Source organism: Podarcis muralis, chromosome 6 (genome assembly GCF_964188315.1).
Source record: "Podarcis muralis chromosome 6, rPodMur119.hap1.1, whole genome shotgun sequence".
Taxonomy (NCBI): domain Eukaryota; kingdom Metazoa; phylum Chordata; class Lepidosauria; order Squamata; family Lacertidae; genus Podarcis; species Podarcis muralis.
Window position 1 is genome coordinate 24,141,268 of NC_135660.1, and position 24,009 is coordinate 24,165,276.

Genomic DNA, 24,009 nt, shown 5'->3' on the forward strand with positions numbered 1-24,009 from the left:
GGAAGTTGAGGTAATTTTAATCTGTTTTAGTATTTTAACTTTTGTATGCGGGGAATGTGATTTTTTCCTAGATTTTATAGTCCTACCTTTTTGTAAACTGCTATGATGTGGGTTTAAAAACAAAAACCAATCAACCAGTGTATAAATTATATGAAATAACTAAATACATAATGGTGGGTGTGGGTCCCCCCCCCCTCCGCCATCCTAGAGACTAATATACTGTTATATTTTTTGTGGGATACCTTGACCCATAATTAGAACAGATGGGTTGCCAGACATTGAAATTAGCATGTTAAAATATGTTGTTGTTTAGTCGTTTAGTTGTGTGCAACTCTTTGTTACCCCATGGACCAGAGCACGCCAGGCACTTCTGTCTTCCACTGCCTCCCGCAGTGTTAAAATATAAGCCATGTTAAAAAAAAAAAAAACAACTGAGATGGGCTGGCTTCCTGATGAAGCAATTGCCATGAGAGATGGACCATTAAAAGACCACAAAGAAATGGGTGATGACCCATTAGAAAGGCCATTAACAGAGACACTGTGGGCCAACAGCAAATGGGGAAAGCCCCTCCTGAGGTGAGGGATAGTTAGCAAACACAAAAAACCCAGAGTTTCATGAGTGAGCAACAGAATTGCAGTGGGCAGTGGTAGAGTAAGAAACATTTTTCCTCACAGTGAAAAAATGAAACTGCCCACATGACCAGAGGCGGGGCGGGATGGCTCTTTTCCCCGGAAAAGGAGGCAAAAGACTTGGAAGACCCTGCCTGCCCAGTCCAGTGCAAGGAGTAAACTTATTCACTGAATGTCTTCCACTACACTCTGGCAAATGGAAAGTGCAATTCCAGTTTGGACACTTTAAAACACGGAGGGCTAACCTGTGGCCCCTCCAGATGTTGATGATTACAGTTCACACAATCTTTGCCCATATTCCATGCTGGCTAAGTCTGATGGGGGATCTCAACAACATTTGGAGGGTCACGGGGCAACCATTTCTGCTTTGTACAGTTTGACATCAATTTCTTTCGAAACGATGCACATTGTGTGGCTATTCCACTAGAGGGCATCTCAGGCATTCATTTGGACACTCTTGTGTCCTGACCTAGGAAGAAAATAGCATGTGACATAAGTACATAAGGGTTTTTTCTAGCTCTAGGTCGACTTGGTTACTTCGAAAGTTTCTTTCAGCTGCATTTAAAATGACTGCATCATGGACCACGCAGAAGGGGAGTTGAGGTGGAAGGAGCCAGCCCCTTTTTAGCAATTCACTGTGATTTTATTGATGTTTCTGGTGTTGCCTGCCATCTTCAGTTTCCATTGTGGAAGAATGGGAGAATATGTTGATTTAATAACAACACAGAATCATAGAATTGTACTGTTGGAAGGCACTCCCAACCCCCTGGAATGCAGTCATATGGGCAGGGAAGGAGCTATTCTGAAAAGGTTATTTTCCATATCATTCCCACCCACACCCCATTTAATCTACACTATGACACTTTCTAAGGTACGCGGGTGGCGCTGTGGGTAAAACCTCAGCGACTAGGACTTGCCGATCGCATGGTCGGCGGTTCGAATCCCCGCGGCGGGGTGCGCTCCCGTTGCTCGGTCCCAGCGCCTGCCAACCTAGCAGTTCGAAAGCACCCCCGGGTGCAAGTAGATAAATAGGGACCGCTTACTAGCGGGAAGGTAAACGGCGTTTCCGTGTGCTGCGCTGGCTCGCCAGAGCAGCTTCGTCACACTGGCCACGTGACCCGGAAGTGTCTTCGGACAGCACTGGCTCCCAGCCTCTAGAGTGAGATGAGCGCACAACCCTAGAGTCTGTCAAGACTGGCCCGTACCGGCAGGGGTACCTTTACCTTTATGACACTTTCTAATTTAGACATCAGGTAAGTGTGTAACGGATGGATCCCCTTGTGAATATTGACCAGTTACCTAATATTCCTCCTTTCATTTCTAGCACACCATGAAAGCACGAGTAAGTTCAGACATTTACTTCTAACTGATTTGGAACGGGGGTTTCCAGGAAGGCAAAACTTACTCCCTTTTCATCAGGGAGTTCATGAATCCCTCCTGTCTCCATTTCAGAGGAGGGACATGTCCTTTCTCCTTTATACTCAATCCCTTTTCTCAGTTGTGACTTTCTTGTACACACACAGAGAGAAAGCGAAATCCCAGTATCTAGGAAAATGTGTCTCAATCCACAAAAAGTCACACTGAAACAGAAATACAGCAGGTTAGAAACATGCAAGACCTATAAAGAAAACACAAAAATCTTTATTAAATGGAAAATGCTTTTTATTATATTCTACAGTCTTCTTATTGCATAAGGGTCACTTCTATTGTATCTGGCCAAAGAGTAAATAGAGGGACCCACTGTACTTTATTTAGTTCAGTAATACCATTTTGGAATCACAGCAAGTTATTTGCCTCGTTTTGATTTACAATACTTCTGCTCAAAATTTTTACGTGTATCCATATATTAGGGTCAAGAAAAAAAATGTAGCTGTGTATAGTGTTTTTAAACGAGCATTTCCAGTCTTTTTATTATTAAATGATTCTATAGAACAAACCCGTGAGTTTCATCTGTCTTCTTTCTAAACACCCAGCTCCAACTCTTCCAGCTCCTTTAGGAGGGCAGCCTCTTTCTGAATTTTCTCCAGCTAGGACATATACACAGAAGACACCATCAGATACTACTTAGCACAGGCAAAGGAAAAATTAAACTTGAGTACACAGAACAGTCATATCCGACAAAAGCTATCTACTTCTGAAAACCATTTCTTAACTTAAATCCAGATGGGAGATTCTTGGTGGGTATCAGTGGCTCTCAGTCGCAGCAGCCAAACGGAGCGTCCATGTTTAGATGCTTTAAGACTCCACAGGAACTGGGTCAGAAAACTTACTTTCATGGCCTGCCAATGGGCTTCCTGGAAGTATCTCTCTGGCCACTACAGTGGTATCTCTGGTTACGTACTTAATTCGTTCCGGAGGTCCGTTCTTAACCTGAAACTGTTCTTAACCTGAAGCACCACTTTGGCTAATGGGGCCTCCTGCTGCTGCTGTGCCACCGCCGCTGCACAATTTCTGTTCTCATCCTGAAGCAAAGTTCTTAACCTGAGGTACTATTTCTGGGTTAGCGGAGTCTGTAACCTGAAGGGTATGTAACCTGAAGCATATGTAACCCGAGGTACCACTGTAATTAAAAACAGGCTGTTGGGTTAGAACAGGTGTGAGGACTCTTGGGCCCTCTAACCACAACTGAACCACAACTGACATCATCCCTGGCCCCTGACCATGGCACGGAGGGAAATTGTTGTTGTTGCTATTTATTAAATTTGTATACCGCCCTATATCCGTAGGTTTCAGGGCAGATCACAACATAAAGGTACAACACGAAAAGCACAAAATACGTAATGAAATTAATTTAAACAATTAACTATACTAATATATACAAGCTAAGAAAAAAATGCACTCCCCAACAAAGGCCCCTAACCATTACCCCAGCCCACAAATGCAAAATACAAATTAACATATAACATTTAAAAACAATTTTAAACCACCCCACCCAACCAAATAAAACAGCACCCACTCAAGTTTAAAACCCCCATCCCCGTTAGAACAGTAATTATAGCACAAGGGGGCTGGCCCGCCCCCTCGTTCCACCCCCAAAGGGATGGCCCCCTTTGGTTTCTCTCCTTCGCTGGTGGCCCCAAGTTGTAGTTCAGCAACATCTGGAGGGCTTGAGGGTTCCCATACATGGGCTAGATGGAGCTTGGTCCAATCCAGCAGGGCTCATCTCATGTGTTTACAAACACTATTCATTTCAAGACGTCTGCCTGCCATGTGTGGGAAGGAGAGTCCCGTACATTCAAGAGGTTCTAGGTCATGACTTCTGTCTTTAGTCCCACATTGCAACTTTAACAGGAGCGCATTCAAATAAGTTCAGAGCCTTTGTTTCGATTGCAAGAAAAAACAGAAACCGAATCTCGGTTCTGACAACTTTTTATTGTTTTCAGAAGAAAACGAAATAGTGCTTTTTTATATTTACAATGTACTAATAGTACATTTTAATACTTTTAACGTGCTGTACAAGGCATCCCTAATAACAGAATAATATATGAATAGGCATACCTGGTTTTTCTCTAGCTGTTTGCCTGTAGCAGCCTGATCCTTCAGCTGTTCAATTGCTTTTAGTTTCTGTGGTGGTGAAAAAAAGAACACGTTTTAAGACATTTGAATATTTATGCTGTAGGAAATTTTTTTTGGCGGGGGAGAGAGGAAGTGCCCTTTACTGTTCCCTAAGCATTATCCTCAAGGTCATGGATGCCTCCACGCTCCTTTGAAATATATATTTTCCCTGCGGAAAAGTGTAAACAGCACAGAGAGAGCCTGAGCTGTGCAGCCCAAACCACAGATCAGCAAGCGGGCAGCTGAGTGATTAAAATGCACACTGATTTCTTGCTTTCCTAAAGGAGATATGGTAGGTTCAAGCACTCTGTTGAGAGCAACAGCCGTCATATAGATTGTTGCTCTGCACCCTGGAGTGGTGGCTGCTGAATGTAAAGGATTTTGTGCCACATTAGTTTATTGCAGGCATAGGCAAACTCGGCCCTCCAGATGTTTTGGGACCACAACTCCCAGCATCCCTAGCTAACAGGACCAGTGGTCAGGGATGATGGGAGCTGCAGTCCCAAAACATCTGGAGGGCCGAGTTTGCCTGTGCCTGGTTTATTGCAAGATCAGAGAGCATATCTAGATAAGAACATTGTGCCTATCCTCACTTAAAATTGCTCCTCCAGATGCTTCCCATCCTATAACTTTTCTGCTTCAGAAAGAAGAGGAGCTGGCAGACCATTTTGATTTTTTTGGGGGGGGGGCAGCAAGGAAGAGCTGATCACCCCTCTGCACTACTGCTCTCAACATTACAGGTTCCCATCCTTTTTTAAAAAAATAATAATACTAATAATACTTGCATATGTGTCTGCTGCATTTTCCCTACTTTTGGCACTCACAGGACATCTCATCTAGCCTGTCTAGCAGCTGCCACGCTATTTCTGATACAATAGGGAAGAGACTGGAGGACTTTGGCTGCCTTGGGGAACATTGGCTCTGTACCTAATAACCCTTATTGTGCACCTATGCATTATACTAAAATAAAATAATAATAATAATAAAAGTTAGATGGTGAGAGAAGTGACAGCTGTCAGGTACTGGGGTTTGGGGTTGGAGAGAAGACCTTTTGCCAGAACAGACAAGCTTCTTCATTAGAAAACCTCCCCACCTTCTTCAGGTTCTTTATCTTCTTATCAACCTCAGGATCCCCTGATGTTATGGAGGGAGCCGCATTCTGCGATGCATTCTGTACTGGTGAGGCCGGAGTAACTTCCTGGCTCCCTTCAGCTCTGGCCTCCTGTAAAAAAACAACAAATTAAATCAACACCTGGAACAATGTCTTTCGTATACAACCCCGTGGGACATTTACACGAATGGTATACATGTTAAGCTCCCCAGAATGTTGGAATTCAGCACGTTTTGGCTTTGTTCAGGGTATAGGTAAGCAGGTTTAGAAAATGTGAATGCAACCGTTTGCTCAAGAGAACTGAAGCAGCAGCTATACCTGTTTGGCAACTTTCTTTGCCTCGTGCTTCCTTTGATTTTTGAGTGCTGTTTTAGATAAAGGTTTATCGCCATTTTTGGATCTCATGTTCTGCGGTGGTTCATCCTCATGCTAAGAGAAATCAAAGGGGGGGGGGGGGGACAAAATTACCATAAGAAAACCCGCACATAATTATCTGCTGCCTGATAAGAGGGACTTGTGGTGTTGTTTTTTATGTTCACTTACGCCACATGTCTTATAGCAATGCCACAACTACACAACCCCTACACTAGGGATGGGAAACCTGTGGCCCTACCAGATGTGGTCAAACTCCAACTCCCATCAGCCATAGCCAACGTCACCAATTACGATGGGAGTTGTAGTCCCAACATCTGGAGGGTCTCATGTTCTCCATCTCAGCCCTACAAAAGAGGATTCACTTCCATGTTAAGAAATTGTGTGAAACCCATGTAGATTGTCACTTATTACAGTGTGTGTGCATGTGCATTACTCAATTATGATTATCTGTTTCAGGGTTCACAAAGTATCCTGGGTACTTCCAGGATAATTCTATCCACTATAAAGCTGTTAAGGGGCTGGAGGTGAGCTTATGTCACAGAAAGCAACTTTTGTGGATGAGAATGACATGTTATAGAGAGAGACAACACTGAAGTGTGAAATGTCTGTCATTCTATCTGTTTCCTCTCTCTCTCTCTCTCTCTCTCTCTCTCTCTCTCTCTCTCACACACACACACACACACATTTTGAAAGCAATTATTCCTTATATGTCCAATTTTTTAAAATTCCATCTTGATTAAAAAGTTGGTCGACTTGCCAAGGGACAGTTCAATCCTTTTATGGGCCACCCGTGGTCTATAGACAACCAGCTGGTCATTCTCAATCTATATTATGCACAAGGATTCCACAGAATTTATTGCGCCAGTGTTGCTTCTGCGCATGGGAAGTGAAAACATTTGAAGCATCCGTTTCAATAAAGACAGTCGGGAGGGGAGGGGAGGAACAGTTCTCTTCGTTTTTGCTTTTGTGTTGCAGGGGATGCTTGTTTCATTTCCACTACTGCAGCCTTATTACTAACCATCCAAACATTTTTACCAGTCATCTTTGGCTTGCAAGAGACAACCATCTTATGAGTAAAAAAAAACGAGGCTGGTATAAAAATCTGCAGTCAGTAAGTGCAGTAATTTCAGGAAGGAGGAAGAGGATGCCAAATCTCTTCTTCACCAGCCTGCTGTTTCCATGCTGCCCTTCGAGGAAAGGGCTTCATTACTTCCACAACCGGTACAGAATCCAAGCAGCTGGCAAAAGCGAAAGAGAGGGCTCGGTTTCTCCTTCACAAGCCTGCTTGCTCACCTAGAGGGAATTCCAGACCTGCCTGTGGTAACCAAGTGAGGGATTAAAGACTGCACTACGGGTATTTCAGGTACACCTTTAAACCTTCATAAAATGACAAAGACAAGAGCTTTCCCCCTCTTCATTGTGCAGCTTAATATTTTAATACATCATGTAGGTTAAATCCCCTAATGTTGCTTGATTCCTAGCCTGCAGTCCCCTAAGTAACACCCACTTAACTATGGGAAGACCCCCAATGAACTTAATTCTGAGTGGACATGTATTACCAGGGACGTCCAACTCCCAATGTACTGCAATCTACTCACAGTATAAAAAAACTGACAGTGATCTACCCATTGTCGTTGGGAAGGGGGAGAAGGGGATCACTGAGGGGCCAGAGATTGACTGGGATCTACCAGGAAGACCCCGCGATCTACCAGTAGATCACGATCTACCTGTTGGACATGCCTGTATTAGACTGTGCTATGAGCAACTTTAACCCACTACACACCTTAAAAAATTCAAAGAAGCTTAATGTTTCTCAATGACCAGTTTTGTTCCTCTATCACATGCGATTAGGATTACATCAGCCTTCTTTCGTAACAAACCTCTTATTAACTGTGCTTATGAAGTTAGTAAGAAATAAGTCACTTGCAATGACCAGCAGTGTGGGAGAAACCAACACTCCTTTCAGTGCTGGTAGACTCAGGTTACGCTCTTTCAAAAAGAAAATAAGAAAGAGGAAGTAAAGAGCTATGTTCTCAAACCTGTTTTTGAATACTGAAAAAGGAAAATAGGAGATTAATGACTCTCTACATAAAAGGCAAATGCAGATTAATATAGGTTTCCCATCCCTTATAGCTAGGAGATGAAGAACTATGGGACTACCTTCCTGGAACAAATTCTCCTCTCCTATCTCAACTGCGGTTAAGGAATGCATTGGCACCTCACACGAAAAACAAGGAAGGAAAAAAATACCCAAGGGTCATTTTGCGCAAATAAATGTAGGGGGAAAAACCTGTAATGCCTGGGCATGAAAAGCATCAAGACCTTACATTTGAGATGAAGGCATAGTAGTGACTCTGTATGTGAACTGACACAGGAAGCGTTAAATTCGTAAATCACAGAATCATAGAATTGCAGAGCTGGATGAGGCCACAAGGGCAATCTACTCCAACCCTCTGAAATGCAGGAATCTTTAGCCCAACATTGGGCTTGAACCCACGACCCTGAGATTAAAAGTCTCATGCTCTAACAGCTGAGCTTCAGCCCTATAACTGAGGATGAAGCTGGGCTAAAGAGATAAGAGCTATTGGCAGTACCCAAACAGATAAAAGAAAAGTACAGCATATTATTATTTAGATGGCTACTGCGATTCAGTTACTGCAAATCAGATTCTGCTTGAAATGTATCGTGCCTTTGAGTCTGTGTTCTTGCATGACATTATAGTTTCCCATTTATACTAGGAAACACCAGCTCCATGGTATCTTTGACGTCGTAACCTAGGGTTCTCATATTCTGGTAGGCTATCAGTGCCTTAAACATCTTCCAGAGAGGCAAGAATCCAACAAATGAATGAAGGACTCTGGAGTCAAAGCCAGAACTCTGCATGCTGGCAGCTGTGGGAAAGCCCTGCAGGCTGTATACATGGTACCCATTTGCATGCGTGTCCCAAACAAGTTTTGAGAGGTTATTATGTTAGGAAGAAAATGATATTTCACCGTAGTGAATAGTACTGCTCTTGTATAATATTTTTAGTGACTGCTAACAATCTGTTCAGAAGTAAGCCCTGAGGAATTAATTCTTCGTACTACTATAAAAGGATAAAACCTAATTTGCCATCAAGCTTAGTTACTGCCACTTTTCTTTAACTTTCCTTTCGCTCTGTCATCTCAAGTCTTTAAAATGTTGTTGGGAGGTGCTTTCCCCTTCTCCACTATTGAGATGTGAGCAATCCACGGGATGCTTGCTTAATAAACCCCCATTAGTGTCAGAACCCATCAGGGATATGGTCATAACTGTTTAATCCTCATGGGAAAGGGAGGCCAATTACCAGAATCTCCTTGTGCAAATGGCATCCCCTGTGAGCCCCTCTTTCCCTGCGACACAACAGGGATACTGCTTGATCATGGAACAGGCTCCCATGATGCAGTAATAGGCAGGACAAATGATGGAGCAAGCTTGTTTTCTTCCGCTCCGGAGGGTAGGACACGAACCAATGGATTCAAGTTACAAGAAAAGAAATTCTGACCAAAGATCAGGAAGGACTTTCTGTTGGTAAGAGCTGATCAACAATAGAAGGGACTCCCTCGGGAGATTGTGAACTCTGCTTCATTGCAGGTTTTTAAGCACAGCATGGATGGCCACCTGTCATGGATGCTTTAGCTGAGATTCCTATATTTAAGGGGATTCAACTAGATGACCTTTGAGGTCCCTTCAAACTCTTACAGTTCTATGATTACAGGGATGAGGAACTGGTAAAGAAGAATTCAGAGGAAGTGCTGCAGATAATGCACCAACAAATTCAAAGCATCTGGTAATGAATTTATAGGATTAAATCCCAACCATATTCATTCTTTTAAAAATAAAAAGGCTACATGGTTTGAAACCTCTCTGCCATTGTTGAGCTATACCAAGTGTCTATCCTGGTGATGTGCCAGCAAGGCCTCCTACAATAGTAGTTGGTTTACTTTATTAAGGTTTACAGCCTGATTTGCCTGAAAGAGCCAAAATCTATTTAAAAACAGGAGCATTTTCACAGAAATACATTTATTTGTTTTGGAAATATGAACTATATGTTAAAATTATAACGGCTTAATGTGCCACTTTTTTAGGTGACTGAAGGCCTTTATATTAAAAATAAAGATGGGGAAAGAAGTTACTGTACTTCTATTGCCCAGCCTGTTTGAAAAGAAATGAATATTTAAGATTAGTCTGCCTTTACTCCCATAGACTTAAAAAAACAACCATGTACTGATCTGACAGCAGAAAAACACTTGTGCAAACCAGTGCATACATATACCTTTCCTATATTACCATAGATTCCGGCATATTAGACGACTTTTGAACCCCGGAAAATCTTCTCCAAAGTCGGGGGTCGTCTTATACGCCGGGTATGGTTGTGGCAGGTGGCGGCGGCTGGCTTGAAACGGTGACGGGCAGAAGGATGGTAAGAGCCGCCCCCCACCTCCATCCCTGGCCGCCTCCCGAAGCAGCAGCAACCGTGGAAGCCTCCCCTTCCTGTGGCGAGGTGGTGCGCGGCTTCGGCTCACCCGCCCTGCCACCATGGGGATCGCCGGATAGCAGGCAGACTCCCCTTCCCACGGTGAGGTGGTGCGCGGCTTTGGCTGGGGCTCGCCCGCCCTGCCACCATGGGGACGACTGGATTCCCGGAGGGAGGGAGTTCTGCCCACCAAACACCTCGCCTCGGGCTGCTGCTGCGACGGCAGAGGAGGGGTGCGCGCTCTGCCCCAGCGGCGCTTGGCAGGCAGCCGAACTCTATAATTTAACAGCAAAAGTTGGGGGGTCGTCTTATACGCCCAGTCGCCTAATACGCTGGAATCTACGGTATGTGTACCTCAGCTGCTTTTATAAACAATGCATGATTATAGTTTGGTGGGACAAGTGGGTAGGGGAATCCAATCTTGGCATTTGCAAAGTCCTAGTTAAATGGCCTTCAATAGTGCTAAATACCTGTTGAAGCGGAAGAACAAAGGACTGGATTTAATATCGTGCCCCCTACCCTTTCCTAGAGCTGGGAAGACATTTTTCAGCAAGGTATTTTACATCAGAGGCAACAGTTACTTACAAGTTTAGAGCTAGTCACAGGTTTGTTTCTCAGAGCTGGGGGCCTGTAAGCTTGGGCAGCCTTGGGCTCGTCGTTCGGCGCTTTGCTTGGAACAGCATATGTTACTGCCTTCGCTGGAAAGACGCCATCCAAAAAGGGTTGCCAGGCAACTTGCCAAAGTTCTGCGTTCTGCTGGACTTCATACTTGTATAGCACAGGGCCTGTGTAATGCCAGATCTTGTACCCATTCCCAACCCGTAGCCTTGGAGAACATGTAGCTGTTACAATATGTTCCCCATCAGGGCACCAGGCAAAGTACGTGGAATCCGAGGCCTGTGGTTTGGAAATGAGTTTGTAATTTTTAACGTCCCACACGTCCAGTTGCCCATTGAGATTCCCAAATCCAGCTAAGACTAAGATGTGTCCTTGAGGGCTGTAGTAGGCAGCATTGTGTGGGCCGGTTCCAAAGTCAAACACGGGGTCGCATTTCAGATTGAAGATTGTAGCCTTGGCAGGCATAAAACCATAGACGACACAAAACTCTGCGGAATTGGGGCTCCAGGTTGCATCATAAATAGGACCATTTTTTGCTAGAGAAAAAGGAAACAGATGAATTTTTTTTTAACTGTTATCTACATGTGCCTGAAGAAGGAGGAATTGATTTTGCAGAACAGTTACAAGTCATGTTAGTTTCTCTTAACAAGCATAGGTATAATGTTAGCCTCCTTAAAACCGCAAGATATTAGAACAGGCCACCACAACTTGTATCCTGTGAAGCTGAAAACAGCCTTATTGTTCCTTAGCAGAGTGATTCAATAATCCTTTTTTGCTGCCTCTTTCGGATTGCATGTGTGCGTGCACACACACACACACACAGAAGGTCTGTATTTGTGTGTAGATTGTCAAGCATCTAGACACCACACTGTATGCCTGCTGGGCTACATTAGGCTTGGAAGTACATAAGTTATGCAGGCCTACATTAGGCTGTAATTATTCTAACGCAGCTGATTAACTGCATCTCTCCTGCCACTACTGAGGAGCAGCAGCCAGCGAGTAGCCTGGCCACGTGATGAGAGAAACACCTCCTTATTCAGTGGCCAGAACACTGCCCAAGTTTCTTTCACCAGGATTAGCCCTGAAAGGCTATTCCACAAGTGCTGTACTTTTTCTTTGTTTAGCTAATTCATTGCAATTAAAAACCTTAATCGGTTAAAACGGTCTACATGTTTTACAGATTTAAAGAATAGTCTCAATAGTAGTAAACACTCTGGATATTGCAATTGGCCCAGACACTGAAGAGGGCTTTACTTTCTTAAAACGAACAGGTACCCTTTTCTTACTTAAGTTGTCACACCCCAACTATCACATGCTCAAGATGGATGATCTGTTTAAGCTTTGTAATATATACATTTCTTGAATTATAATAAGTGCGACAGATTAAAAGCAATTCAACAATTGGGGGTTGGGGCTTTAAAACTGATTTGGAGTCCTAGTTTTAACCACTTTCTTTTCCCAATTCAAGAATCAGGGGCTCCTTAATGGAAATAGGTGCTCCATCCTGTCCCCATCTCCTCTCTATAATTCGCACTTTCGAGCTCAACTCTTATACTATCCTCACTTCTTCTGAATTAATAGAACTTACGATAGAAAAAGTCAAAACAAAAACATTCCAAAGGAATTTAATCTGTACAAGGCTGGTCATTAGAGCAAACACAGGAGACTGAAGTTTATTTCCAAAGAACATTACAGATCTTTTAGCATATATGGAGGATGATTTTTCAGTTCATTATACAATTACTAGGAGAGTCACTTACGTAGTTGTACGACAGCACTTTCCCCATTCGTTGCGATGTAATGCAGATTTTGTTCTCCGTAATATGAAGCTCCTGTTTTATCAACTTCTGTACTAGCGATTACAAGCACAGCAGTAGCTATTTGGACATCAAAACAACAATAATTAAATGTTTCAGAAAGCAAACTACCCAATGATATTAATTCAAGGTTCAATAAAATGAAACTGGAATGCATGGCAGGGGCAGCAGCTCTTAAAGTACCAGCTGCTGGCGGTGGAACAACAACAGAGAGAGCAACAGTTTCTTGCAGGCACTGTGGAAGACAGGATGCTGGGGAGACAGATCCAGCAGGGCTCTTAGGTTCTTCCATGTTGAACCCCCTTCTTCTCACTGACCAATTTGTACAGACTGTGGGAAAACCAGCAGCCTGGTAACATTTTCTGCTTTACTTGCTGCAGCAGCAAAGGACTGTTCCACCACTGCTGAAGAATCATCATTTAGCAAGATAAATCCAACTTTCAAATCTGCCTAAGTTGTTTTTGAAATAGAGCTCATGTGCCATGGTGAAGAGATCAACCATCAGAGTTGTATTCGCACCGAGTTTATAGAAACGTCCCAAAGACCGTTTATGGTCACTGTGCTTGCTATTGTAATGCCACAACCCACCTCCGCCCAACGTGTTTGCTTCCTGACCAGCATACAGTGGTACCTCAGGTTAAGTACTTAATTCGTTCCGGAGGTCCGTTCTTAACCTGAAACTGTTCTTAATCTGAAGCACCACTTTAGCTAATGGGGCCTCCCGCTGCCGCTGTACGATTTCTGTTCTCATCCTGAAGCAAAGTTCTTAACCCGAGGTACTATTTCTGGGTTAGCGGAGTCTGTAACCTGAAGCGTATGTAACCTGTAGCGTATGTAACCCAAGGTAAAATTGTACTATATACAACTCACTGGAATACCAGCAACCCTAGCGTGCAAGGACTGGAGTTAACTCACAGAAACAAAGCAAGAGATTCCTTAGAATGTGCAAAAGACACTCTGCACATTAATGTGATACTGTTGGAGAACTATAAAATGTGCCATGAAGTTGTATTTTCTTGGCAAAGCTTCGAAGACTGCATTACCACTCAAAGAATCAGAAGCATCTATTTATTACAGTATCCCTTGTGACGTTTTTAAAGACAGGCAATATATCTGGAACCTGTATAGAAGCTCCATTTAGAATGAATGGAAGATTTGCACAATTCATGTTGTTTGTCAGTTTAGTCTGTCTCAATGGCTTTTGAGTAATGCCTGTTACTCAGAAGCAAGTCTGATTGTACTCCCAAGGAAGGGTGCTGTCAGGGAACTGCCATCAGTGCCGGAGGGAGAGAGCAAGCTCCAGAGGGATCCCAGAGAGCGTCCCGGGATTGGGAGAGGCAGCCCATCTTCTGGAGAAGGGAATCAGCTCAGCTCCAGTGGAGAAGGGGGGCAGATGGGGGAATCTGAGAGGCAGTCACATGACTCCTTGCCGGGGACCAGTGGGGGGAGGAAGGGTCCTCCGCTGCCTACGCCTTCCTTGCGCAGAAGGCTTCCGCGCAAGGAAAGTAGGAGGAGACTGGGCGTGAAAGAACTTCTTTGCTGGAAGAAGTTTAAGAAACGCCCACTGACGGATTCTGCCAGCGATTGAGGCAGCCACGGGTGAGTGGCTGTCCGGACAGGAAAGGTTCACTTAGGCAACCCAGCCAGGTGTGGGCACCGGCTTACACACGAGCAACCCCTTGAACCATTACAGGTGCCTATGACTGCTGCATGCTGGGAGTTACAGGGGATGGGACTGGTCTGGAAGAGTAGCTGCAAGTATAGTTTAAATGTCATAGAAGAAAATTGCAATTAGCACTTAGAATTACAAAACACTTGCACTAGTTACCTACACAGAAGAACACAGAGAATCAATACATTCACTTCTTGACAGATAAAGACGGGAAATTTGAAATTTCTTATACCTTTACTATTCCACAGCATCGTCACCTTATCAGCTTTAAAGAAACTCTTGTTGGCCAATGCAGATTGTGGGCCTCCAAAGTTTGGGTACTGATAGAGCCTCACGAAAGATGGAGCTCCTTTGCTTCCAGGAACATAGACAGCAACCTGTGTCAATAACATTTAATCAGCTTGGTAATACAATTCTTAAGAGCAGCACAAAAGACAGAAGCGGAATAATTCATAAACCTTTTCAGGATTCCTACGAAATTAAAATGGTCGAAGAAATAAAAATCAAAAGGAGGCACCTTAGTTGGCTGATCCCCTGGCGATATCACAAAATCGGTGACTTTTTGCAAATGAAGTTTATTTGCAATTGTACCTGCAAAATCATAATTTTACTCAGGTTAATAAAAGTTACCTAAATGATTGTTAAGATTGTGCTGCTTATGAGCCTGTGCTAGTGGCAAGTAAAAAGCAAACACACACATGATGGTAAAGGCCTTCTTGACGTAGTAGAATAACCCCTTCAAAATTGGTTTATACTAAAGCTATATATTCTTACAGCATGATGCAAGTGTATCACATCTCTCTCTCTCTCTCTCTCTCTCTCTCTCTCTCTCTCTATATATATATATATATATATATTGGAGCAACAAACCACATTTTCTACAACTCTTAAAGCTTTTTCAGCTAAACTGTCTATATTTTAAGGGGTGCGTTCAAAAAGTAAGTTTGTACATGCATTCAGGCACAGCTCAAAGCAGCTCCTCAGCTTAAGTGTGGTCCACCCTCTTCTCTTACCTATGTTCTTGAGTAGAGGTGAGGAACCTTAGGCCTAAGAGTTGCATATGGCCCTCCAGGCCTCTGCCAGGCTCTCAGAAATCCCCCAACACCATACCCCTCACCAGACCTACTCTGCACCATCCTTGTATTGATGTAAAATACCACGAAATGTGTAATAATCTCCTGCTTGCCTGTATGGAGGATGCAGGAATGTGTGGGTGCGAGTAGAAACTTCTGACTTTTGCATGGCTGGGATGCAGCCTGTACAAAAGTATCACACACTTTTTGCCTCTGGCCCTTGCCCATCTCTGGTACGCATCCCTGCAAAAGGTTCCTCCATGAGAGAGCTTGGTCCTTGGGCTTTTCTTGAGTAAGTTAGCTACTTTGCTTCAGGCTGTTTTCACACTGTTGAATCAAGTGTGCATATCTCTTTTTATGTATCTGAGAGTCTGCCTCCAAACACCATTACATTTCCCAAAGGGCAAGCAGCTTCCTCCCTTAATGCTTAAAATAGACATTGGGCATGAGTCCCTACTGCGGATGCCTTGGCAAATTCCAAGTGTAAGGCACTGCTCATGATTGGTTAGAGCAGTGTTTCGCAACCTTGGGTCCCCAGCTGTTTTCGGACTACAATTCCCATCATCCCTGACCAATGGTATTGCTAGGGATGATGGGAGTTGTAGTCCAAAACCAGCTGGAGACCCAAGGTTGGGAAACACTGGGTTAGAGCATCTGCAACAGGTTCAGCAAAGTTACCTGTGCAAGACTGTCTACCTGGAGCCCAGGTTTGGCTGCAGCTTACCAGGACTCATTTGCCCTCATTGTGAATGGGCGTGTCTGCACTGCCAGTGTGATGTTGTTGCATCACATATGTCAGATGGCTACTCTACCTCATATCTGCCTCCGTCACCACATTCAAGTTGCAACCATTTACACTTGCCTTGGAGAAAGTTCCATTGACCACAGCGGGACTTACTTCCGAGTGACCTTACACAAGGTTGCTCTCTTAGAGTTTGTTTCTCATTATCTTCCATGCAACTCTGGCTGAATTCACAGACCTACCTGGCATTGCTGCCCCCTCTGTAAGGACCACTCTCTAAAAACGTTTTTCAGAACTATTTCTGACTTTCATCCATTCAAGTATTCCTTAGGTATTAAGCAAGGAATTAAGCCAATGTGGATTTTGTACTAGAGAAGGGAACTTCAAAACTGTATCAAGGCGCTCAGTAAATGCTATGGTTCCCTAGAATTGGTCAACTGTGATAAATGCAGGCGCTCAAAACACAAGAGAAATAAAGGCAAACTAAAAGGGAAAGCTTATCCAGAGAACAAGAAAGGGCTTGCATACTGAAGTTGTTGTTTTCAAAGAAGTGCAGTTCATTGTTAACACTCCTGGCGCATATGCTTTCATCATCTGACCAGCAAGGGCACCTAATGGTTAGAGAGGGGGGCAAGTGATTTAGAATCGTGGTTTGAAAATGTTTAAGAATTATTCAATTAGGAAAAAAGTACTGAAATGGCTACTGGTGCTATTTTTCAATTATCCCGCTGCTTTCATCCTGGTCTGCTAAGACAGACTGACATCCAATCACCTCACCAACAGAACAGATTTCCCTTGTGCAGTGAAACACATACTTTACTTCCTCTCTTTACTCTGCAACCCCCTACATGCCCCAAAAATCTGCTCTGGGAGTTTGGGGGACCTTTTGGAGCAGATTTGTGTTGGGGGAAGTCCTACTGCATGAGTAGAAGTCTTCTTCCATGATGTCAAATATTGTTCACCATCTATAGGGTTGCTTGAAATGAAATATACTATGTTATGAACTGCAGAACAAAATCAGACACTGCAACTTCAAGTACAAAAGTTTTCAAGTCGCTTTCATGAATAATAAATTATCCTGAATGCTACTTACCAGTTCTGCATCTTTTTCTGGATGAACGATTTTAAGAACTTCCCAGTATTCACATCAAAAAGTTGAAGGTTGGGCACTCCTGCTCCTCCATCTTTAGAAGCTACAACAAACAACATATATTGCAGTGGTGGCCTTCAAAATAAGCACTGGATCTCCTTCCCTAATCTACAACATCCTGACCATGGGTTCTGTTGATGCGTTTTGTTAATGCCTTATAGGGAATGCTATACTAGAGGCTAGCACACAAGGACAAGAAAACAGGATGTTTCCTTTAGCATTTGCTTTCGCTGATCCCGTATCTGTAAGTATGAAAAAATATTTTCCTTCTTAAACAAACCTAGACACAACAGTTTCCCCCCGAAATAAAAATTCTCAGTCCCTGCCACTCTTTAGAGATGCAATACATAAAAGCTTTTATAAACCTCTTAATAGTTCATAAATGGTTCAAAAGTAGTGTGCAGTCTAAAAAAATACGTAGTTAAAACTTTAAAACAAAAAGACAACCTAAAACCAGTAAAACAGCAATATAGAAACACATGAAAGTATGTAAAAAGTGATTACAACAGATATTCAGAAGATTCAATCACATAAAACAGGGTCTAATCTTAGAGGGTCAGCAAAAGCCCGGGCTTATCCTATCAGATAAATTTACCCTCTGATGTCAAAATCCTTTGTAGATGCCTTTTTTTGGCAAGAGTCACTCTATTCTTTGCTTGAGTTCATCAGGAACTAGTTGTGCCAAACAGTAATACATTTACTCTCCATTTGCGGGCCAAACGAGAGGCGACATGGAGATTCAACTGCAGATCTGCCAATGCCATTTCCTTTTACCTAAGAGCAGCCACAGGGGAAATGGAATCAGGGCTGCTGCAGTGCTGGATGATTTTTTTTTTAACCCATTCCCTGGTTTAGATGCTTGCTCTCTGCCCACCCGAACGCCTGTCACTAGCAACCACTGTCTGGGGTGGGTAGACAAGCAAGATCTCTCTCCCCCTACCTCACAGCTAACAGCAGTTTTAGGGGAACAATTTAAGCAGAAAAAACTGCAGGGTGTGTGTTAATCCATTCCCTGTGCCATGGCTCTGATCTAAACCCCTACTCCCTCCCCAGACACATACAAACACACACATACTTCTGCCTTTAGAGAAAGAAAATAGCATCACATCTAATTGAGTATGGGCTGGTTTTAGTTGGGGGCATGATGTCTGGAAGGCCTTGAACTGTGTTGGATGATGACTCAGACATAATGACTTTTTGGTGTTTTCCATCAGTATGATTCTTTCCATTATTATTATTAACTTACTATAGCCTTCCCCAACCTGCTGCTCTAGGCTACAGCTCCCATCACCGTGCATAATGGTTTTATGTGTTTCAAAATTGAAGTGATTTTTATCTATTTTAAAATTGCATTTTTTTAATTGTAGTGATTCTTATCTATTTTATAACTTGTTGCAACCCGCCGCTGGTGAAAAGCAGGTAATACATTTTACAAATATATAAGCCCTCATTGGCCATGCTGGCTACAACTAATGGAAGCTGGAGTCAAAACATCTGATGGGCACAAGATTGGGGAAGACTGGCTGACACTAACAACAGAGAATAAGCGGGGGGGGGGGGGATCCTAAGGAAGAAATGCAAGTCCCTCTCCTGAAGAGCTTGCAGTCTACAGTGGTACCTTGGGTTAAGTACTTAATTCATTCCGTACTTAACCTGAAACTGTTCTTAACCTGAAGCACCACTTTAGCTAATACGGCCTCCTGCTGCCGCCGTGCCCGATTTCTGTTCGTATCCTGAAGCACTATGTAACCCAAGGTACCACTGTGTATTGAAGGGCATAGCAATGGGAAATTAGAAAAAGGAAAGGTAAGGGTAGCATACACAACTTGTTACTATGACACTTCAGAAGGAAGCTTTTGATTTTTCTTCTGTATTCTTACAATACCTAGCGTAAAAAAGGTTGCCGTATTTATGAACCTTCCAATGTTTACAACATGCACGACTGCAGCCCTGTTTACACTGAAGGAAGCTGGAGCAGACACCTGAAGTACTCACTTGTGTAGGGCTGCCATGTTACCAGGACATTGCTCTTTGGAGAGAACTCAAGGCAAACTGTCTTCGGCTGATCAAAAGAACGCAGCACCTCATGGCTGGTGACATTCACGATGTTTACTCTGGAACCAAAAGAGGTAACTTCAACAAAGCTTGATTAGGGTGGTTAATTAATAGCAGGCTTTATTTGTTCAGTGCCAAATTTGCTTTCTTTTGAACCACCTAATAGAATATAGAACTATTTTTGCATTTACCATACTGATCAATATTTCACTAATATAATATTTTTTTTCTAACAAGGTTGCATTCCTTTGGGGGGTAACCTAGCAATAGTATGACAGCAACAGGCAGATCCAAGGCCAAAGGTAGGGCAACCCTTCTCTCTCTGCCACCTCTTTCCACCATTTTGTTCCCTCCCAGACAATCATATATTAGGCTGAGGGCTGCAGGTTGCCCACTGCTTAAGTTTCCTCAGTGTGTAACCACCAAACTTCAAACCTTCAAAGACTCGCGTGCACACGTTTCACTACCATGCCCTTGAGACTGAAGTCATGCAAGAGTCACATTGCAAATGACTGTGATAAGAGAATCTTTCTATTTTGGGCCTATTCACACACTACTTCCATATACTTCGTCCCAATTGGCACAAATTAAGATTGGGGAGCTGGCCTCAGGTTAAACAGTAACAGTCCCATCTGCTATATGTTACGTGATATCTAAACCGCTGAGAATGGCACACATGTGCAATACAATACTCCAAGAACAACAAAACAGAACTAACATCTCTGGAAATGTACTAATTTAAAATGGAAAGGGGAGGATATTCAGTTTCAGAAACTACAATCCTACACATGCTTAGGCCAATGCATTTCAGTAAGCTAAGCCTGCCCAACTGCATCCATGATTCAAGCATTTTAGGCTGTCAGTCCTACCAATCTAATCCTACCATCTGGAAAGCAATGCGTAAATTGGACAGAATTGTACGTGTTGGTAAAGCTTTAATCCTGTCCACTCTTCCTGGAAGTTCAATTGAGAACTGACTGAGGTTAGTTTTGAATGAACATACCTACAAATACATGTATTTGTATTTCCTCAAGCAATTTTTTTACACACTTTGCACAGTTGAATATATGCACCCAAACCTCTTAACAAATGTTTAAAAAGGAAGGAGTTATACTGACTGTTCTCCATTGCACCAAGCAAAAAGGGAACCATCCTTGCTGAAAGCAAAAACTTTGCTGTTTTTCCCAGACTCCCTGGAAAAACAAATACATTTCTATCACAATTAAAGTATATGACACAAAATGCAAAGAAAAATATTAATAGACTGTGTTCGATAAATATCCCCAGCAGTATATAAGTATACTAATTCTTACTTGTTATTGATTAACATCTGAATTTAATCAATTAGCTATAGTTTTGATCATTTATGTGAAGCATTATCCATCAGTTGCCACCACCTTGTAAAGAGATCTCCTTGACCGGGCTGTCCTTGACTCATAACATTGGATCCTATTATTACTGATTTTTTGTTTTCACTGTTTTCTATGTTGTATCTTTGTTTTTATGACACTGTTTTATGGTCTTTGTGTTATGCTTTTGCTTACAATGTTTTAGAAATGCTTTCAATAAATAAATAAAATTCCAATTAATGCACTTAACAATAGAGAAAAGTGAAGTACCTTTGAAATGCTGTATTCTCTGTGAAAAGAGGAGGCCCATTCACCATATAGAGTCCTTCAGATCCTCGCACTAGCAAAAAAAAAAAAAAAAAGCATTTATTTCGCACTAACAGAATTAGCACTTAATGTTTACATAACAAAAGCCTATTTTAATGATCATACCTCACATTAATAAGCTGAGATATTAATATTAGTAGGTGCCCCTTTGCTCCTCAAACCTTCAAAATAACAATTTCCCACTTCATCTGAATCAACTTTATAGTTTGGCAGCTTCAGAACAAGCAACAGTCATAAACTCAACTTCAAACTGTGCTTTTTCTGAAGTTTGTAGCCAGTTTCCTAGTTTGGACAAAAGGGAAATGATGGTGAAATAAGAGGCTTCCTGATTTGATTATTCATGCTAGTAAGGAATAAGTGAAGTAGCTGTGAGCATAGGGAAGTGTTTCACTCATATCTAGGCCTATTAAGCAGAAAAATGACTGTCTGAATACAGCCAAAGTTTGAGGCTTGAATACTTGTATCTTTGCAGGGCAATGGCCAAGTTTATACTGAGAATTAGAATTGTTGATTGAATATAAATAAATGGCAGTCACACATTCACTGGGATGGGCACCTATCAATAACCTTACTGTTGCATTCTGGACCAGATGAAGTTTCCAGAGATTTTTCAGAGGCAGTCTCACATAAGCCTGGTTGACATAATACCAAGCCATGTTTTATTTAACAAACCACAGGTTAGCCACAAGTTCTCAAACAGATGATCATACAAATAAAAATTTCTCCAAAAATTGTTTCATGCTGCTCTTGTCTCATTTGCTACTGGTTCTTTGGGTGAGCAACAGGGGTAGGTCATCAAACAAATACACATCTCCAAGCCATAGTTAAAACAAACCAAGATTTGTAAGCCAACAGCAAAGCATGGCTTCAGATTATGGTTTGTTGTCCGCAATCAAGGCATAGTTAAGCTGCTGAGCAGGGTCCATATATAACACTAACCCATGGTTTAATGAACCATAGTTTAGTGTTTTGTGCAAACTAGCCCATTGACTTTGCTGTAGTTACTCATTATATACATAACTAGAGCAGGTCTGAGCTTCCTAGAAATGCGTGCACTTGCCACACCAATGTAAGCTTGGTAAAAAGCACCCCCACCCCCCACAGCTGCCGCCGCCTGTCCAGACATGAACAAAGCTGGGTCCAGGGGTACCCCAAGACTACATGCCTGATTTTTCAAAAGTACTACCCTATATAATGCAAGCTGAACCCTATCACCAGCGCACCTAGATTTTCCTTTAAAACTTATGAGTTCTGCTTGCTTTAAAAAGGAAGGGGGAACTGCAAATTAAGAACTCAATAGAAAATTGGGGCAGAAAAAAATTGCAAAGATGGCACTATCTCCTTCAGCCTAACTTTCAAAACCTGTCTCAGTTGTAACCTGGAAACCACAGTATGACACATAGGGCTCCCGCACCTTTACTTTTGTAGTTTAAGAAGGCACAAAGTTTCTTACCTCTTGCAGGATTATGGCATGACATACATTACCCTCCAAAATCATCAAAATTATAAAAGTATAGAAACTCTGTCCTATGTATATAATGATTTTGAGATCTGGTCACATTAATGACTTTAAAAAAAGTTATCTACTGGGAATTTTTACATCAAATACTGAATCCCAATAGTGCAATTACTGCATTGTTGAACCCACTTCTACATAGAAACATAAGAGGCTACCTTTTGCCGAGTCAGCTATTGGTCCATCTAACTCAGTACTTACTGTACTTCACTGGCAGCTCTCTAGGGTTTCAGGAAGGAGTCTCCCCTAGTCCTTCATGCAAATGCCAGTGATTGAACATGGGACTTTCTGAATGCAATGCAGTTGCTCAATCACTGAGCTATGGCCCTTCTAACTTAGGAGGCGTAATACAGCCTGAAACTGACATCCACAGATCAGATTCAAAAGGAAGATGAGTGTGTGTATTTTGCGTGTGCATGCACATAAGCATGTGCAACTGTCCATATCATTGCTGCAAAGCCTGATCCTATGCATATTTCCTCATTAGAAAAATCGCTTAGGATTTGCTCCACGGGCTAGATGGGTAGGACTGCAGCTTTACTCTTTGGTAGAGAAGCCCCGTGAAACTCAGTGGCCCGGTAAAACATCTAAGAGCCTGATCCTAGGAATGCTGAGTAGGAGGAAGCCACACTGGGTGCCTTGCCCTTTACCTATGAGTAAGGTGATACACTCATACACGCTTGCATTTGAAGAAGCCCCAATAAGCTCTTTAGGTCTTTGCATCTAAGTAAATTAATAAGAATCTGCTTTAGACCAAGCCATGGCATTAGTCCATCAAGCTCAGTTACTGTCTTCGGTGATGAAGTCAGGGACCCTCGCGGCTCTGGACAACGATTTTAGGGGGGGGGGGTGAGACACACAGAAATTCCTTTAGCTGACAACGTGTCATGCTTAACTGTCGCCTTGGGAGGCTTGCGCGCTCTTTCTGCTTAGCTTAGGAGGGCCCCTAAGTCTTGCCCCGCCTGCCTATTCCATACGGAGCAGCCGCCGCCCGCTTGTGTATGAACGCGCTCCGCTGAGGAACGGCGCTTCCCCAGGAGACCTTTAGGATCGCCCTGCGCGACGCGCAGGACTTCTCTCCCGCAACTCCGGCACGAGGATGCAGCCGAAACGGACACGGGGACAACACGCAGCGCCCCAGAGCAGCCGCCATAATGCACGCGGCGCTACATCGAAAAATAAAAAAGATTTGTTTAAAAAAACAGCCAACTTATGGATTTGCCCGCCTCAACCCACCTGCCAGAAGCGGCGTGGGTGGCGCCATCTTGAGCCAGGCCCAACCTTTTCTCCTTCCGGGTCGCGGGGGGTCACAGCTCAGGACAGTACACGTCTCTCCTCCGCCAGCTCAAGAGCGGACGCCTCTTTCCGGGGTGACGTGTAGCAACCTCTCGAGAGGGGCGGGGCGGGGAGTTTCTTACGTCACGCGGCCTCCGCCCATTTCTGCCGGCCACCTTTAGCGTTAGACGGCGAGACGAAGAAGAAAAAAACCTGAGGGGAGAGGCTGTCGCTTCCGGGTTGGCGGCG

General features: G+C 43.1%; 1 protein-coding gene across 1 annotated transcript; it reads right to left on the reverse strand.

Moving 5' to 3' along the window:
• Positions 1 to 2,270: 2,270 nt before the first annotated feature.
• On the reverse strand, positions 2,271 to 23,886 carry EIF2A (eukaryotic translation initiation factor 2A). Its single transcript, XM_028731288.2, has 14 exons — positions 23,722 to 23,886; positions 20,913 to 20,982; positions 20,412 to 20,486; positions 19,234 to 19,352; positions 17,182 to 17,281; positions 16,617 to 16,699; positions 14,791 to 14,864; positions 14,506 to 14,650; positions 12,545 to 12,661; positions 10,752 to 11,320; positions 5,615 to 5,725; positions 5,279 to 5,407; positions 4,129 to 4,194; positions 2,271 to 2,657 (listed from the first exon to the last, which is right to left on the reverse strand). Exons 1-14 carry the CDS (start codon positions 23,747 to 23,749, stop codon positions 2,592 to 2,594), a joined length of 1,752 nt encoding a protein of 583 aa, XP_028587121.1. The 5' UTR covers positions 23,750 to 23,886; the 3' UTR covers positions 2,271 to 2,591.
• Positions 23,887 to 24,009: the final 123 nt, after the last annotated feature.

Excerpts from the sequence above, each read along its gene's own strand:
- EIF2A (XM_028731288.2), bottom strand. The coding sequence starts at position 23,749 with ATGGCGCCACCCACGCCGCTTCTGGCAG. Across the intron at positions 20,983-23,721 it reads ACCCACGCCGCTTCTGGCAG|TGCGAGGATCTGAAGGACTC; the intron begins GTGGGTTGAGGC and ends TTTTTTTGCTAG. Across the intron at positions 14,865-16,616 it reads CTTTGAAAACAACAACTTCA|GTACAATTGCAAATAAACTT; the intron begins GTATGCAAGCCC and ends ATGATTTTGCAG.